Source organism: Tachysurus vachellii, chromosome 24, assembly GCF_030014155.1.
Source record: "Tachysurus vachellii isolate PV-2020 chromosome 24, HZAU_Pvac_v1, whole genome shotgun sequence".
NCBI classification, from domain to species: domain Eukaryota; kingdom Metazoa; phylum Chordata; class Actinopteri; order Siluriformes; family Bagridae; genus Tachysurus; species Tachysurus vachellii.
In genome coordinates, this window is record NC_083483.1 from 9747609 (window position 1) to 9763297 (window position 15689).

The following is a 15689-nucleotide window of genomic DNA, read 5'->3' on the forward strand; positions in this document are numbered from 1 at the left end:
GATAATGGGGAAAAACACACAATGACATGTATTTCATCAAATGGACACAGGGTGGCAGTAACCACGTGCAGTGTTACACTGGGACATTTAGCGGTGCGCAGGGCAAGATGAGCTCATAATCCGAGTGAATGGAGAATGAGCAACTCTCTCACTCATTTTCTACCACTTATCCGAACTATCTCGGGTCACGGGGAGCCTGTGCCTATCTCAGGCGTCATCGGGCATCAAGGCAGGATACACCCTGGACGGAGTGCCAACCCATCACAGGGCACCAGTATAAAGTACTAGAAAGCAATACTTGAGTAAAAGTTTAAGCATCGTACTAGAAAAAGACTTTGGTAGAAGTGAAAGTCACCTTTTAGAATATTACTCAAGTAAAAGTCTTAAAGTATCTGATATTTACTGTACTTAAGTATCAAAAGTAATTTTCTGATATTTAATGTACTTAAGTATTTGAAGTAAAAGTAAAAAGTAAAATCTCAGTGATGTTCGGTAGGTATAAGAGCAGGGACGGTTCTAGGGTTTCATCTTTAGGGGGTTTAGCCCTCAGTGAGAATTTAAAACAAGAAGAGTTTTATATTTTATATGACTACATAATAAGCCAAATGTTATGGTATTCTTAAATGGCAAAAGTGGACACCAAAATTTTATGCATGATGTAATGATGCCAGTCTTGAATCAGATCAGTTCATGTAGTGTGCATTCTCTACAAACAGTGTGTCCAATGAATGCAGTCATTAATAGAATAAATATTCACAAGACAAAGACCAAATCAATAAATGTTATTTTTATTTAGTATTAATATTGCATTAATATTTTGTTTGTGCTATCATCTCTGGTAATAAGAATAGTGGTTGCTTTTGGTTGCCGCCGTTACAGATAAATGCCTCCAGCTCTGACTGCGTGTGCGCGGAAACCCCCGACGCACGGGGAGAACATGCAAACTCCACACACACAAGGCGGAGGCGGGAATCGAACCCCCAACCCTGGAGGTGTGAGGCGAACGTGCTATACCACTAACAGCCTAGCAGGTTCTCACCTTGCACTTTGCCCTCCGTCTGTGTGCTGCTCTCCTTCAAGTTAATGACGTCATCCTCTCCTTTGAAGATGAACCCATTTCTTCTTTCTTCTAACCCCAGCTTTTAAAACTATTAAACTCTTCCATCATCAGCAGCATTTTTTTTTATATTTCTCTTTCAGCCTTGACATGTGGATAGTGTACATTAAAAAAAAAAGATACTACTACATTTATACTTCTAGGTAAAAGACAGGAATTATACAATAAGGTACAATATTGACAAGGAATAGAATTATTATATAGTTATAGATTAGATTATAGATTATTTTATTCTGAGTGGAAAGCCTGGGATCAAGATTGAACAAATGAGCAGTCTTTGTCCAGTCCATTTGGCTGTTTTAAATATATGCAGTGAAAACTTACAGAAATTGCCTAGAAATGTATAAGTAATGTTGGCAACCAAAAAAAATTAAATTAAAATATATTCTTAAAGGATATCAGCTGCTTCACTGACCGAAACAAATGACTTAAGCTGTATTAGTGCAGAACATGTTAAATGGCTAAATTTACATCCCAATGAAGTCTCAAGTTTATGGTACTATTATGACATCATAAATTCACATTCGTTTCCTAAAATAGTTTCTAAAAGTCAATATTTTGCCAGACTAAGTGACTTTAAATGCAATATTTTTCCTGATTTACACAAAAAAGTTAACAAATCGACATTACCGTACACGGGGAAAAAGTTTAACAAAACTCAGTCCTTGATTTACGTTTAATTTATTAAATTTTAATAAGTTAATAACTTACATCACTGCTTTATTTTAAATCACTTCATTTTAAATTTATTTCAAAACCTATACAATATATACATTTCACAAAAAATAAACTTTTTGCCCTTTTTTTTATATATATATATTCACAAGCATTTATCATAAACACAAAGTCATAAAAAATGAAAATGATGTCTGTGCAGTCATTAACTATAGGGAACAGTGCATTTTAATGTGCAGCTTTGTGCCCAGCTGGTTGTTTGCCTAAAATTCTCAGCCAATAGGTCTTGTAGATTAAGCACTGAAACTTCAACTGAGCATCCATGGAATTTCTGATTAAAAAAAGAGGTTTCCTCAAGTGGACATGTGTAGTGATGTATGTCTCTACATATGGAATGCAGTGAATTAAAGACTTTGCTAAAGTGTCATGATCAACACTGGAGCAGCGAACATAAGAGGTGCTCCAACTGAAATGAATAATAACTGAGTCGCACCAGATTAGGAAAGAAAACTCCCATTAATCTCTCTTGTTGCTTTAACCCTGGCTCTGCCAATTGGAATGTGATGTCATTGGGGTAAGGATTGGGGTTTAGTGTTGTTGGGGCAAAAATATTGTACAATGATGCACAGCATAGCAACATGTTCGAAATACCATAAAAAAACGTGTTATTCAGTTCCCACTACAGTCCAAACAAGCCCAATAAGGCCAGCAGGCATGTTAGGACATTACCATGACTCTACACTGTCAATTGTAAATTAAACTGAGATTCCAGCGAGGATTATAGAGTTAAAGACTGACAGGTTACACATCTCTGTAACAGAAGTGAAGATGACCTAACTGCCATTGTCAATAGTGATGCTCCGATTGATCGGCCACCAATCATGATCGGCCGATATTGGCTAAAAATAGCTAAAAATCAAAAAAGCCGATCACGTGACGTAAATTACTCGCGCGACTTTTTCACACGTGCATGCACGGCGCACAGGTAAACAACAGCAGAGCAGAGCTTACCAGTGGCAACATGAGTTCTCCCGTCAGGAAGTTTTTCAGTGTCCGATAAAGACGTAAAGTCAGCCGTTTGCAATGTATGTCGTGATGAAATCCCTCGAGGTGGAAGCAAGCAACGGCATTTTAATACCACTAACATGATTAGGCATCTTAGAACACGCCATACAACTGAATATGCCGAGTATGAGAAACTAAACCAGCCGAAGCTAACAACATCCCCATCCCTCAACCAGCCAACTGTGAGTGATGCATTTAAACTAGTAGTGATGTGAGTGTGAGTGATGCCTTTTATGAGACCTGAAGGATTTTGTACTCTGTGTTAGTAGGCCGAGGCCCAACATGTTTTGGTTGAAACATTTTTGTGGCCAATTGTTTAATTTTAATATATTAAATTTTATTTACATTTTATTTACATTTTACAAGTAGCCTGGGCCTTTGTAACCTCATACCATCCCAAGTTCATCTGGTTGGTAACTATCTGCTTGGCCTCCTTGTTTCTCTGCCTTGTTATTTAGAAAGGATGGCATTGGCTTACAGTAGCTTTCATTATTTAATTTTTTGGATCTGATGTAGTTGGTTTCTCAACTACATCAGACGTTCATAATAATAATAACAGAAAAAAAACACTTGCCATAGTTTTGTAATTTGTGGCAGTAGCCAGTTTTGGTGTAACAAGTTTTACATTTTGCTGCCAATTATAAAATGTAATCAGTGTATTAAGAGGCTACATCCCATTAAGCTGATCTGATGTGTGTTGGTCTGCCTGACCCCTCTTTGTTTGGAATAATTTTAAGTTACTCTGCCTTATTTGGGAAATGTCTTACAGTAGCCTTAAGTTCTCATTTTCTAAAATAAACACTTGGTGGTTCTTCAAGATCTTGACTGTAGCCAATTTCTACAGTTTTTTTTCTCAATACAGTTAATTTAGAGTTAATTTCATTTCTAAAAATGGTGCAAACTCTGCTAGATTATAGATAAAAGATTCCCATACCCCTGCCATTCTGTGATCGGCAATCGGCAGATCATGATCTTGGTGATCGGTAATCGGCTCCAAAAATGCTGATCGGAGCATCTCTAATTGTCAACCCAAGTGCTGTAAAGTCTAATGGAAAAACAATGTCTATTACTTCCTATTAAAGGTGGGGTGCACAATGTTTGAAAGCCAATGTTGACATTTGAAATCACCTAAACAAACACGCCCCTAACCCAAATAGATGTCACCCCTGTTTTGATAGTTCCGCCCCACACATACCTGTACATAAGTAACCCAGGCAACTATTATGGCGGAACCTGCTGGGGCAGCTGGCCGAGGGGATATTTTAATCAATAAATGAACTAATGAAGTAATACTATGGTAATACAAATGTGTTTATGTAGTACTGCGTGTTGTACCGTGAAAGGTTTAGCTCTGTTTCACGCGGAAGACGTTCAGTTCTCTCCAGCGCTGGAAAGCTGATCCTATATCAACACGGGTCCTGCTTCGTGCCTTATCGTAAGCCTTTTTTCGCTTTTCATTTTTATCCGCCATGTCATTGTTTCAATCGCTTGCAGCTAATGTCAGACATGTGCACTGAACACTCTCTCTGCCCATATTGACAAGACACGCTCCTTTCTGCTCATTGGCTACACGTTTGTTTTGTTAGTCGGCCCGACTCAGTTTTCTGAAGCATTTCTCAAACATCGTGCACCAAACCTTTAATACAATATCTACTGTGAAACAAAACAACTCCCCATAAAGAAAAATCTATTTCTCCTAGAAAGCATCTATTAAGATAATTTCAACAACCCTTTATCAAAAAATTGTTCACTCCATGGGAATAAACAAAAATTCTCCTTCTCGGATATCTGTAATAAAGCAAAAGGGCTCAAAATGCAGGCGGTAACAGTCGAGCAGAGTGCCCTCTAGTGGTGAAGATGAGTTTGTAGTAACAGCTGCACTCATGGGAAAATTTAGCTGATTATTTAGTTTTTAAAAGCTCCACAGCGGCTGGCTCTACAGATAAACTCCTTCAGCATGTTCCCGTCAAACTGCCAGAATGCTGCAGTCTGAGTCACCTCGGTCAGATGGTCCACACAGAACTTAAAGCAGAATTCTTCAAGATCCTAATTGAGAAGGAGAGAGAGATAGAGATTATGACTGATTAGACGTACAGTGCCTTGCAAAAGTATTCATACCCACTGAACTTTTTCACATTTTGACACATTACAACCACAAACAAAAATGTATTTTATTAGGATTTTATGTGATAGACCAACACAAAGTGGCACATAATTGTGAAGTGGAAGGTAAAAAGATAAATGATGTCCAAATTTCTTTTACAAATAAATATCTGAAAAGTGTGGCATGCATTTGTATTCATCCCCACTGAGTCAATACTTTGTGAAACCACCTTTTGCTGCAATTACAGCTGCAAGTCTTTTGGGGTATGTCTCTTCCAGCTTTGCACATCTAGAGAGTGAAATTTTTGCCCATTCTTCTTTACAAAATAGCTAAAGCTCATTCAGATTGGATGGCGAGCATCTGTGAACAGCGATTTTCAAGCCTTGCCACAGATTCTCAATTGGATTTAGGTCTGGACTTTGACTGGGCCATTCTAACACATGCATATGCTTTGATCTAAACCACTTCATTGTAGCTATGGCTATGTTTAGGGTCATTGTCTTGCTGGAAGGTGAACCTCCGCCCATCTCAAGTCTTTTGCAGACTCTAACAGGTTTTCATCTAAGATTGCCCTGTATTTGGCTCCATCCATCTTCCCATAAACTCTGGCCAGCTTCCCTGTCCCTGCTGAAGAAAAACATCCCCACAACATGATGCTGCCACCACCATGTTTCACAGTGGGGATGGTGTGTTCAGTGTGATTTGCAGGGTTAAGTTTCCGCCACACATAACGTTTTGAATTTTGTCCAAAAAGTTCAATTTTGGTCTCATCTGACCTCTGGCCTCGGCTGCTGTTCTGATTAATGCTCTCCTTTTGCACGGCCTGTCAGTTTAGGTGGACGGCCATGTCTTGGTAGGGTTGCAGTTGTGCCATACTCTTTCCATTTCCGGATGATGGATTGTACAGTGCTTTGTGAGATGTTCAAGGCTTTGGATATTAATTTATAACCTAACCCTGCTTTAAACTTCTCCACCACTTTATCCCTGACCTTTCTGGTGTGTTCTTCAAGATGCTGTTTTTTCACTAATGTTCTCTAACACACTTCTGAGGTCTTCACAGAACAGCTGTATTTATACTGAGATTAAATTACACACAGGTACACTCTATTTACTAATTACTTCTGAAGGCAGTTGGTTTCACTGGATTTTAATTAGGGGTATCAGAGTGAAGGGGGCTGAATACAAACGCACACCACACTTTTCAGATATTTATTTGTAAAAAAGATTTGGACACCATTTACAATTTTCATTCCTCTTCACAATTATGTGCCACTTTCTTTCTGTCTATTTCATAAAATCCCAATAATATACATTTTTCTTTGTGGTTGTAACATGTCAAAATGTGGAAAAGTTCAGTGGGTATGAATACTTTTGCAAGGCACTGTATAAGCCTTTATTTGTCACATATATATTACAGTGCAGTGAGATTATTTATTTGCATATCCCCTTGTTAGAAAGTTGGGGTCAGTGCAGAGAGAGACAGACATGATACAACACCACTGTAGAAGGGCTTGAACCCCTGATCTTCTGATCAGTAACCCAGAGCCTTTACATATCCTTTAAACACCACTGCCCAAAATAGATTGATTAGTGTAATTACAGTAAGATAAATACTGAAATTGCCTTCACTCAAAACTAGTTCTCCATTACCTGGAACCCTGGTAAAAAGTGGTAGTGAACAAGTTTACGATTATTTTTCTCTTTTAACTAAATTTAATCTCAGCTTTGACGTGGTGCTCTGCCCTCAGGTTGCACGTAACAGACATGTGAGTGGCTAGTGTCTTTATTTTCTCTCTAAATGTGAGGTGACTAACATAACTGTCGTGATAGCAGCAGAGGTTGTCATTGTTTCCACAAATCTGCATGCTTCCCATTGTGGAAAGATCATCGTTTCCCCTCAGTCTGATGTGTGCAGTACAGCACACGATGGAATTCTGAACAAACAATATTGAAGTCTCTTATGTGCTTTACGCTTAAATAATCATACCAAATAAAAAGCTTTGTTTTTATTCTCGAGCTAATACAGCGACCCAATTTAAAATAAATCTCTAGGATAACAGTCAAAGTCTATCATCACAGGGCAAAAGGAACAAGAGCTGGGCAAATGATTTTCTTCATCATGTTAATGGCTCACTCACATTTCCACACACACAGATAACAGTTATACCTGTGCATGTTTTTAAAGCTTTAGACAACCCAGACCTAGAAAGTTAAACTTGTCATGAGCCAGAAGTTTAATGTGTCCTGTAAGAGCGGGTGGGTCATTTGTACCTCAGCGTCGTATCTGACTGCAGCAGAAAGCAGGGAGAAAGCATTTTCCACAGTGATGCCCCGCTTTATGATGTGCTGACATAGCCGCTTTAGCCTGTTCTCACAGTACGAAGTTGCCAGATCCAGCAGTCCTGCAAAAAAAATAAACAAAAGTGGAAAAATGACCAGTGAACATTGATGTAATGATCAATGCACATTTTTTATTTGCTGGTTATAGCCAGTTATGGAAACAGAAATATTGTATACTGATTTTTATTCTAACATTTTTTTGTCATGTACATATTAATTGTGTGTAGATGGACTAGAAACTTCTCATGCTCCGTGTTGCACTCACCAATAGCATCCTCTGGAGGAAGATCTACTGTGTCCGTGTAGAGGAACTTGAGGAAGGACCTGTACACTGGGTAGGAGAACTGATCGATCTCAATCACCTCTTTCATATCTTCATTCCACTTGGAATTAAACATGGATCTGAAGTGTTCACATCTGTGAAAGAAATAATATAGTACACATTTTTAATAATAACGAACATGAGTCTGATAAGTGTTCTCTGTACTCTACATCTGTACTATGAATACTGTATCAGATCATTAAGAAGTATTAAACCTACATCATTTGGTTTGGTTACTTTAAATCATGGTGTGTTTGTATGTCAGGTGTGACAGCTGAGCAGGTTCATTCAAACTCAGATCAAATCAAACATACAAGAACCAAACAAAGACATGATTGCAGTGTGGTAGCAAATCTGAAATGTGTTTTGCGTGTATAAAGTTCTAGGTGTTGTAATGTTACCAAGTTAAATGAGTTGTTGTAGCTGGAAACGAGGGCTTCTTGTAACCATTTGAGTAATAATTTTATACGCAAAACACTTGCTAAACCCTTTTACTAAATCTTCTCTATTGCCCTTTCAAAAAACATCAAAGTGTAAATAATAAATCATGAGGTACAACTGGAATAATATTTTGCAAAACCATTCTTTACATGATTTGAAGCTCAAGTCAGACCATGACTCCATGTCCAAGCTGACATCTAAGTAGACTTCAAATTCTCTGATAATTTAAACCTCTGCATGGCAAAAACAAACACTGTACACTTTTTAGTGCCAATGAACTAATCTCACTTCCTACATTGAGTGTAATGGAGTGAAGCATGCACCTAATTTTAAGCACTGCTTTGTGGACATGAATGAATTTGGCCTCAACGCTGAATTTGAGGTCTGAAGTCTCAGGGCTGTCAAACTCTTTCTTCAGAGACTCGGCCACAGTCAGGAAATCATCGTGCTCTACAAGCAGAGTAACAGATATGTTAATACACTTTAGCAAGATGACATGTAGACACACAATACAGGGCTCAGCTGTGACCTGGAGAGAAGCTGAACCAAAACAGGAAAAAAAACACAGAACAATGTATTTTGAAAAAGGAAAAAAATCACCGCAATCATACAGTACAGTATCATGAACTGATATGCTTCTGGAATAAATCTCTGATCCTCTTACATTTGGACCATGAAAAACTATTCAACAATCTCGCAGTAATATTAAGCTTCTCCAGACTCACCCATGGACAGGAGTCTCCACATGACAGACGGTGTTGCAAAGCAGGCGAAGACGTCGTCGGTGCAGCTGAAATGAGTGTGGTGGGGTAAGACAATGGACTGGCCTCTGCACTGGCCCCACATATACACCCGGCCACTCTGCGTCTTCGCTGCCGAGGTGTGTGTGGAGTGACAGGCTGCTACCTCCACAATCCTAAAGAATAATCAAAGGAAAGGGAGGGAATAGATAAGGAAACTCATCAGAGGCTAAAAACCAACTGAGGAACCATATTAAAGCATTCCTGAACAGACTAGAGGTCCAAAATTCATTTCAGTAAATTTTTCTTTTTATAAAATGCTTTCTTCCTGCAACTGCAGGAAGCGGAGGAAAAACAAGATCAAGCTGACAGGAAAGGGATCCAAGACACAACAATGTGGAGAAGTACTGGCATGCTGACCATCCACACACCCACACACACACACACACACACACACACACACACACTCTTTGTCATTAACTCAATGTGCCACACCCAGCATTTAGTCATAATAGCCGGACATGTGCACTTAGAAAAATAGAAAACAAAAATAAGTGCAAGTAAAAAAGTCATTAGGGCTGCAACAAACGATTATTTTGATCATCGATTAATCTAACGATTATTAGAACGATTATTCGACTAATCATCGATTATTGTCAATGTCATTGACGACTAATCAGTAAGTTTTGAACGATTATTCAGCCTTTTCAATTAGTTAAAACATTGATTTATACATATTCTAAGTATAATATAAAAAAAGAAAATCACTTCAGCTTTTGAAATGGTTGTTTTAATGAACTTTGAGCCAATTAAACAGGTCATTCTCTTTTTAAGCACTGTTTAAATATTCTGTTATCTTTTAATTAAAAAAAAAATTTACACAAATGAATCAGCTGCATTACAGACAAAATATATATATATATGTTTGAATGTAAACATCTCTTGGCAGCAGTATTAAGAGCTTCATTTGTAAAACAAGTGTTCAGTTTAATGAAAAGCAGTATGTACAGTAACAGTGTCCTTTCTGCACTGGCCTTTTTTTGGATTTTCAAATAAGTGCTGAATTAAAATGAAGAAATTCCAGCCTCCTCTTGTGCCAGGATGTTTCCTTTTCATGTGCTCGAGCATGCACGTTGTGCTTCCATGAAACGCAAGTTCTGCCTTGCATGTATTGCACACAACTGCATTTTTGGTTGGAAGTTTTGTAGAACTTTCCCACACCTTGCTTGTTCGCATTCGCTTGCACTCCGTCATAATTTGCGCTTCTTTTAAAAGTTCTCTTCTACCGCATTTGTTAGGGCTGCATTACACTCTAGCGCTACAGCGCCGTAGCGGTCAAATCGCGATATTGCAGGCCCTTACATTAGGACACGTGAGAACAAACGACTACTCGACAACAAAGATATTTGTCGACAATTTGTTGTTGTCGACAATGTCGACTAATCGTTTCAGCCCTACCCGTCATACCTCTCTTTCTCAGCCATGACCTGAACAGGGCTAAGCTGATTGCTCTTGTTGCCTGTGCCAAGTTGGCCATAAGTGTTGGCTCCCCATGCGTATAACAGTCCCTCGTCTGTTAGTGCAAGTGAGTGGGCATAACCACAGGCTATCTGAAACACATGGGAAAACCATTATCTCAATACAATAAGCTAAATGACATTTATCTTTACATCAACATCAACTGGACATCAACTGTTTCATTACAATAAACTAAAGATTGAATTGTTGTTTACAACTAAAAATTTCAGTACATTTGTGGATTTTGGATAGTGGCTGGTATAAAATTAACAAAAATGACCTGCATGATGCAAACACTCTGCAGCCCTGCTAGACGACATGGTGTCAACTGATTTCCATTGTTCCCCAAACCAAGCTGTCCATTACCATTGTATCCCCAACCGTACACCTAAAACACACAGGCACACACTTAAGGAGCCAAACGTACAAAGAATATAAACAAGAACAAAAACAGACATGAGTGAAGTAAGAATGACTTCACAAAAAGTTGATGATGTGGTCGGTCACTGAGATTATGATTGAACCAGATGCTGCTCAAAATCTGACAAATGAAAATATGTATATCTCTTTGGACTAAGCGAAGGAGTAATGCTATGGCATGTTCGCTTTTACCTCTCCGTTGTCCGTTACCGCCATGGAAGAAGTCTGACCACAGGCTATGCTGACCACTACTTTGTTAAGGAGGCAGCTGGAGACCCTGCGTGGTGTGGGCTGGTTAGACGTGGAACCTGATCCTACTTGACCGCAGTTATTATAGCCCCAAGCAAACACCTAAGTGACCAACCATTTGAAATGATAAGTGATGTACAAACCAATAAATAATCAACAACTATTAAATACTTGTTTTATTGAGTATTGCTTTGAAATAAAAAAAATTTGTCTTTTACATACTTAAACCAAAAACATTTCGAGACATTGCAGCATTTAAGCTAAAAAAAACTGCTTTATTAGTACATTCCTATTGAAAAGTAAACTTATTAATTGCAATAAAGAAATTGCAAACAGCTATAATATTGGCCTTATTTATAAACAGAACTAAAGCGATAACCTTTACAGACTCTAGCGTGAATTTCCTTCTGTTGATACAAATTACAGACAAAAAACCACACACAATGTTTTCAAATAAAATAAGAACTATTGATTTGCAAACAAGCACATAGACAAATGTACAATACCTGGTTTAGCTGGAGCCTAAAGGAGAACAATGACCCTTCAAGCCTACAGTCGTGTATCACAAGTTCCTGCTTACAGTAAGCACAATGTCGCTAAACAGCCAAGCTGACAGATATCTGAAGCAGTTAAGTAATTTATTACTATCTAATGATTTTTAACATGCATTGACCTATGAATGAAATGAACACTAAGATCATGTGGGTTTATTCGACAACCTGGATTTACCACCCATGTCAAAAAAAAACAAAAAATCACTATTAATATTAAAGAAGGCAGCTCAGACTTCAGACTCTCACCTCTCCATCATGGGTCAGGGCGACTGAATGGTGTGATCCACAAGCCACCTCTATCACCCTCTTGCTCTGGAGGTTAGTAGATACAAGCACAGGAGACACTCCCTGATTGGTGGTACCGTTCCCTAGCTGACTGTATCCGTTATGTCCCCATGCGTACAGCTGGCCTTCTGCAAAGGCAAACAACGCACTGATCAGAAAAGACAATATACTGGCACTAGAATATCTCACAATTTTGGATGTGCTTGGGTGATACAGATATCTTTATATAGACATTTTCATGACTGATCCACATGTGATAAAATGGACTCACAGCACAAGTCTTTATCACAGACAATTTGAGTTCAATGTGGTAAAAGTAAGGGATTTGTACTCTTCCTTCTTTCATTTCTGACTTTCCTGAAACTAAGTCTAGACCCAAATTACAAAACAGCCCTAAAGTTACACAACAGTTTGCTTTACAGTTGACATTACATATTGTATTGTATTGTAAATCAGGAAAATGTGAATAGATTGAGCAAATATGGCAACCTGAGTATATTCAGAATAGCAACAAAATCATGATGAGCAGAGCAGGTAAAGCTTATTTTATAGATAATAAATATAACTCAGTTTATGTAAATTTGAGATTTGGTTCCCAGACTTTTTGGACAGCTTGTTTTATCCCTCGGAAAACATTCCATAGTGATGAGAACCTCAAGTAGTACACATTCTCTTTATGCAATACACAATTGTGTCTTTAATGTAGTTGCTGGTGTAACCTAATTCCTTAGTGAGAATCTTAGTATCCGTCTTACCATCTGTTGTGAGCAGCACATGTGGCCCACTGCCATAGCTTAGACTGACCACCTTCTTCCCACTCAGACAGTTTAGCTTTTTAGGGACGATGATGCTTGTGCTGTCCCCTGTGCCCAGGCAGTTGCTGCAGTTCAGCCCAAAGACGTACACCTGTACAATAAAACAACAAAAATACACAGGATTCCTCCATATAAGCTCAATATCAACAGAATTAAATGTAGTTTGAGACTTTATATTACATTAAGAACTAGAATGAACTGGGTAAATATGATGAAACAAAACAGGACAGGAACAGACTGCAACACACAGTTAAAACAGCAGAAAAAACTAATTGGTGCCCCCCTGCCCACTCCCCAGGACTTGTATGATACAAGAACCAGAAACTGGGCAGGAAAAATCACTACTGTCCCTTCCCACCCTAGACACAACCTCTTTCAGCTCGTCCCTTCTGGCAAGTGCTACAGAACTTTGTTTACCAAAACTGGCAGACACAGAAACAGTTTATTTCCCCAGGCAATCACCATCATTAACAACTCACCATAATTATATTCCCTGCTTCATATCTATAAGTACTGCATTATCAGAACTGTCAGTCATCACATCATCCGTGTATGTTACACACACTACTGCTTCTGTATATTGTACAAAAGCACAATACTACACAATACTGCAATTTGCACTACCATGCACGCTCACACTTTATGTACATTACTGTTCTGTCATATATTCTCGTACTGTCATATATACTCGTACTGTCTATATTGTCTCACATTGTCTTGTATAGTCTGTTTTGTCTTGTACAGTCCAAGCTAAATGTATAGTATAGTGTCATTTATGTCTGTATTTTTCAGAATCACCAACAGCTGGAACCAAATTCCTTGTGTGTGTCAACACACTTGGCCAATAAACCTGATTCTGATTCTAATCTGGTACTGCTTAGCCTCCTTCTAAACTGGGTTATGAATCCTACTGCACATCACATCACACTCACCTCGTTATCATGGGTGATGTAGATCGCCTCATTGGCAGATGTTCCAAACACGCACGCCTGACGTATTGAAGCAGCGTCCTGTTCACTCAAGAGGCTAAACAGTGGCCATTTGATTACATCCACCATTGCTGTACAGTTGAAGCTCCAGGGTAAAGGGGAAACAGGTTTGGATGGGGCAGAAGCAGATACAACACTAGAAGAGGCAAAAGGGTCAACCCCTTTTTGTTGAAGGGTCAACCACAGAAAGATTATTACCAGAGCACATTAATATAGAAATTGTCCCTATGGCTGGGAGATCATGGGTTCAAAACCTGTACGTATCTGTGACAACGAGGGGTGGTTATTTAGAGGGCAAATAGCTGTGATATTGCATGAGCAGCAATTCCATAAGATTCAGTGGTTGTTTTTGCTGCTTGACAAATTTCTTCCAGTTTTTTTCAATATATACTGGGAAATTTCCCTCCAAACTAAACTGATGCTAGTTTTAAATCTCTACATATGTGACACTGACACAAGCACACTGACACATTCTGACTTTTGTCAATCAAATAAAACAAAGTTATATTTATAGTTTATTTATATTTATAGTAATGTTACTGTGATCATGTTTTTGTTCTGGCCACTTTTACATTAGATTTCTACACAGTACAGAAACTGAACTCTTACACAATAAACACATTGTCCAATATCCATGGAAATCTATGCAAAGATGAATAGACACCAAAGTGCAGTATTATCTCTTATCTATATGCCTTTGTTTAGAGAACAGTAATATAAATGTCGTGTAATCCTGTTAGCTTTCTGACCTGACGTTGCTAGAAAACACTGAAAGCTTATTATTGATAAAGTCTAGAAGTCCATATGTGATGAGCTAGTGAAGGAAGTGAGGATACAACCGAAAAACAACAATGATGTGTCAAATATATCAACAGCTAACACAAGCTACTAGCTAACTGAATAACAGAGTTAGCACGCGCTGTGTACGTTAGCATTAGCAAACATATTAGCTACTACATTAGCTCATTAACTAGCCAGCTTTATAACTGTCCAGAAAGACAATTGTTAGCTAAGACAGCTATTAGCTATCATAACCCGTATAGTACTGAGGTACTGACCTACAGCATCGCTCCATCAGCAAACTGGATAGAACTGAGAGAGAGAGAGAGAGAGAGAGAGAGAGAGAGAAAGAGAGAAAGCTACCAAACAACGAATGCAGATTGTTTCAGATAATATTACCGACTGGAGCTTCTACAGTTTTCAGCGTTCTAATGTTATCAGTTCTCTGTGTGTGTGTGTTGTATTGAGTTGGGTATATTGTGTGTGATGGCCTCTAGAGGGAAGTTAATATCATTACATGGTACCAGGATAAATGATTAAAATGACGATTTTCTTCCGTTCAAAATAAAGTTGACAGGAAATATAAATGAAAACTGGAAAGATTTCACGCAAAGTTTTAAACTTTATGCCCTCGCCATTGTGTTGGATGGAAACGAACGAAGAAAGATGGCATTGCTGCTAACAGGTGGCAGGACGAGGCGCACTGGATGTGTGTAACACGTTTGTCTTCACGGAAAAAGAAAAAGACAAGTATGATGGAGTGATTGAGAAATTTTGGAAAAAAAAAAAATCCAAAAAATACTTAGTGTGTTCCAAAAAGAAAAGGATTCAAAAATTCTATACATCCGCTTCGCTTTTTTATTTCTTACATCTTTTAGGGCCTCAATATAATGCTTAAGTTAAATTTTAAATAATGTAATGTTAGGTTTATTATTAACATCACAGGATTCTTCTATTTCTGGAAAAACATTATTCCATTTCTGTTTGTGTATGTGATATTTTCTATACATAATTATTAAAATAAAAATAAAATCAAAGTTTATTTATAGCGCACCTTTTTAAAACAGCAGGTGTTCACCAAACTGCTGTACATACAATAGAAAATAAACAATAGAACAAAAAGCATAAAAAATAAAACAATAATAATAATAAAATAAATAAAAACACGATAAAAAAAATGCAATAAATACAATAATAATTAGTAACACACTTAAAAAGAACTCCTAACAGGTAACTCATACTGCATTGTATGCTGCACTATACAAATATAGCCAG

At 38.0% G+C, this 15689-nt stretch overlaps 1 protein-coding gene across 2 annotated transcripts; it reads right to left on the bottom strand.

Moving 5' to 3' along the window:
- Positions 1-1836: 1836 nt before the first annotated feature.
- On the bottom strand, positions 1837-14867 carry LOC132839134 (RCC1 and BTB domain-containing protein 1-like). 2 transcript variants are annotated; one of them, XM_060859938.1, is made up of 12 exons: positions 14693-14867; positions 13578-13795; positions 12586-12736; positions 11792-11958; positions 10935-11093; positions 10603-10710; positions 10272-10414; positions 8790-8980; positions 8388-8514; positions 7567-7718; positions 7233-7363; positions 1837-4903 (listed from the first exon to the last, which is right to left on the bottom strand). In XM_060859938.1, exons 2-12 carry the CDS (start codon positions 13701-13703, stop codon positions 4763-4765), a joined length of 1596 nt encoding a protein of 531 aa, XP_060715921.1. In that variant the 5' UTR covers positions 13704-13795; positions 14693-14867; the 3' UTR covers positions 1837-4762. The 2 variants fall into 2 exon arrangements, with proteins under 2 accessions (XP_060715921.1, XP_060715922.1); XM_060859939.1 differs by having other exon boundaries at positions 14778-14833.
- Positions 14868-15689: the final 822 nt, after the last annotated feature.

Coding starts and splice junctions, on each gene's coding strand:
- LOC132839134 (XM_060859938.1), bottom strand. CDS start 13,703: ATGGTGGATGTAATCAAATGGCCACTGTTTAGCCTCTTGAGTGAACAG. Junction 12,737..13,577: donor ACATCACCCATGATAACGAG/GTGAGTGTGATG, acceptor TTTATTGTACAG/GTGTACGTCTTTGGGCTGAA. Junction 10,711..10,934: donor CGGTAACGGACAACGGAGAG/GTAAAAGCGAAC, acceptor TGTGTGTTTTAG/GTGTACGGTTGGGGATACAA.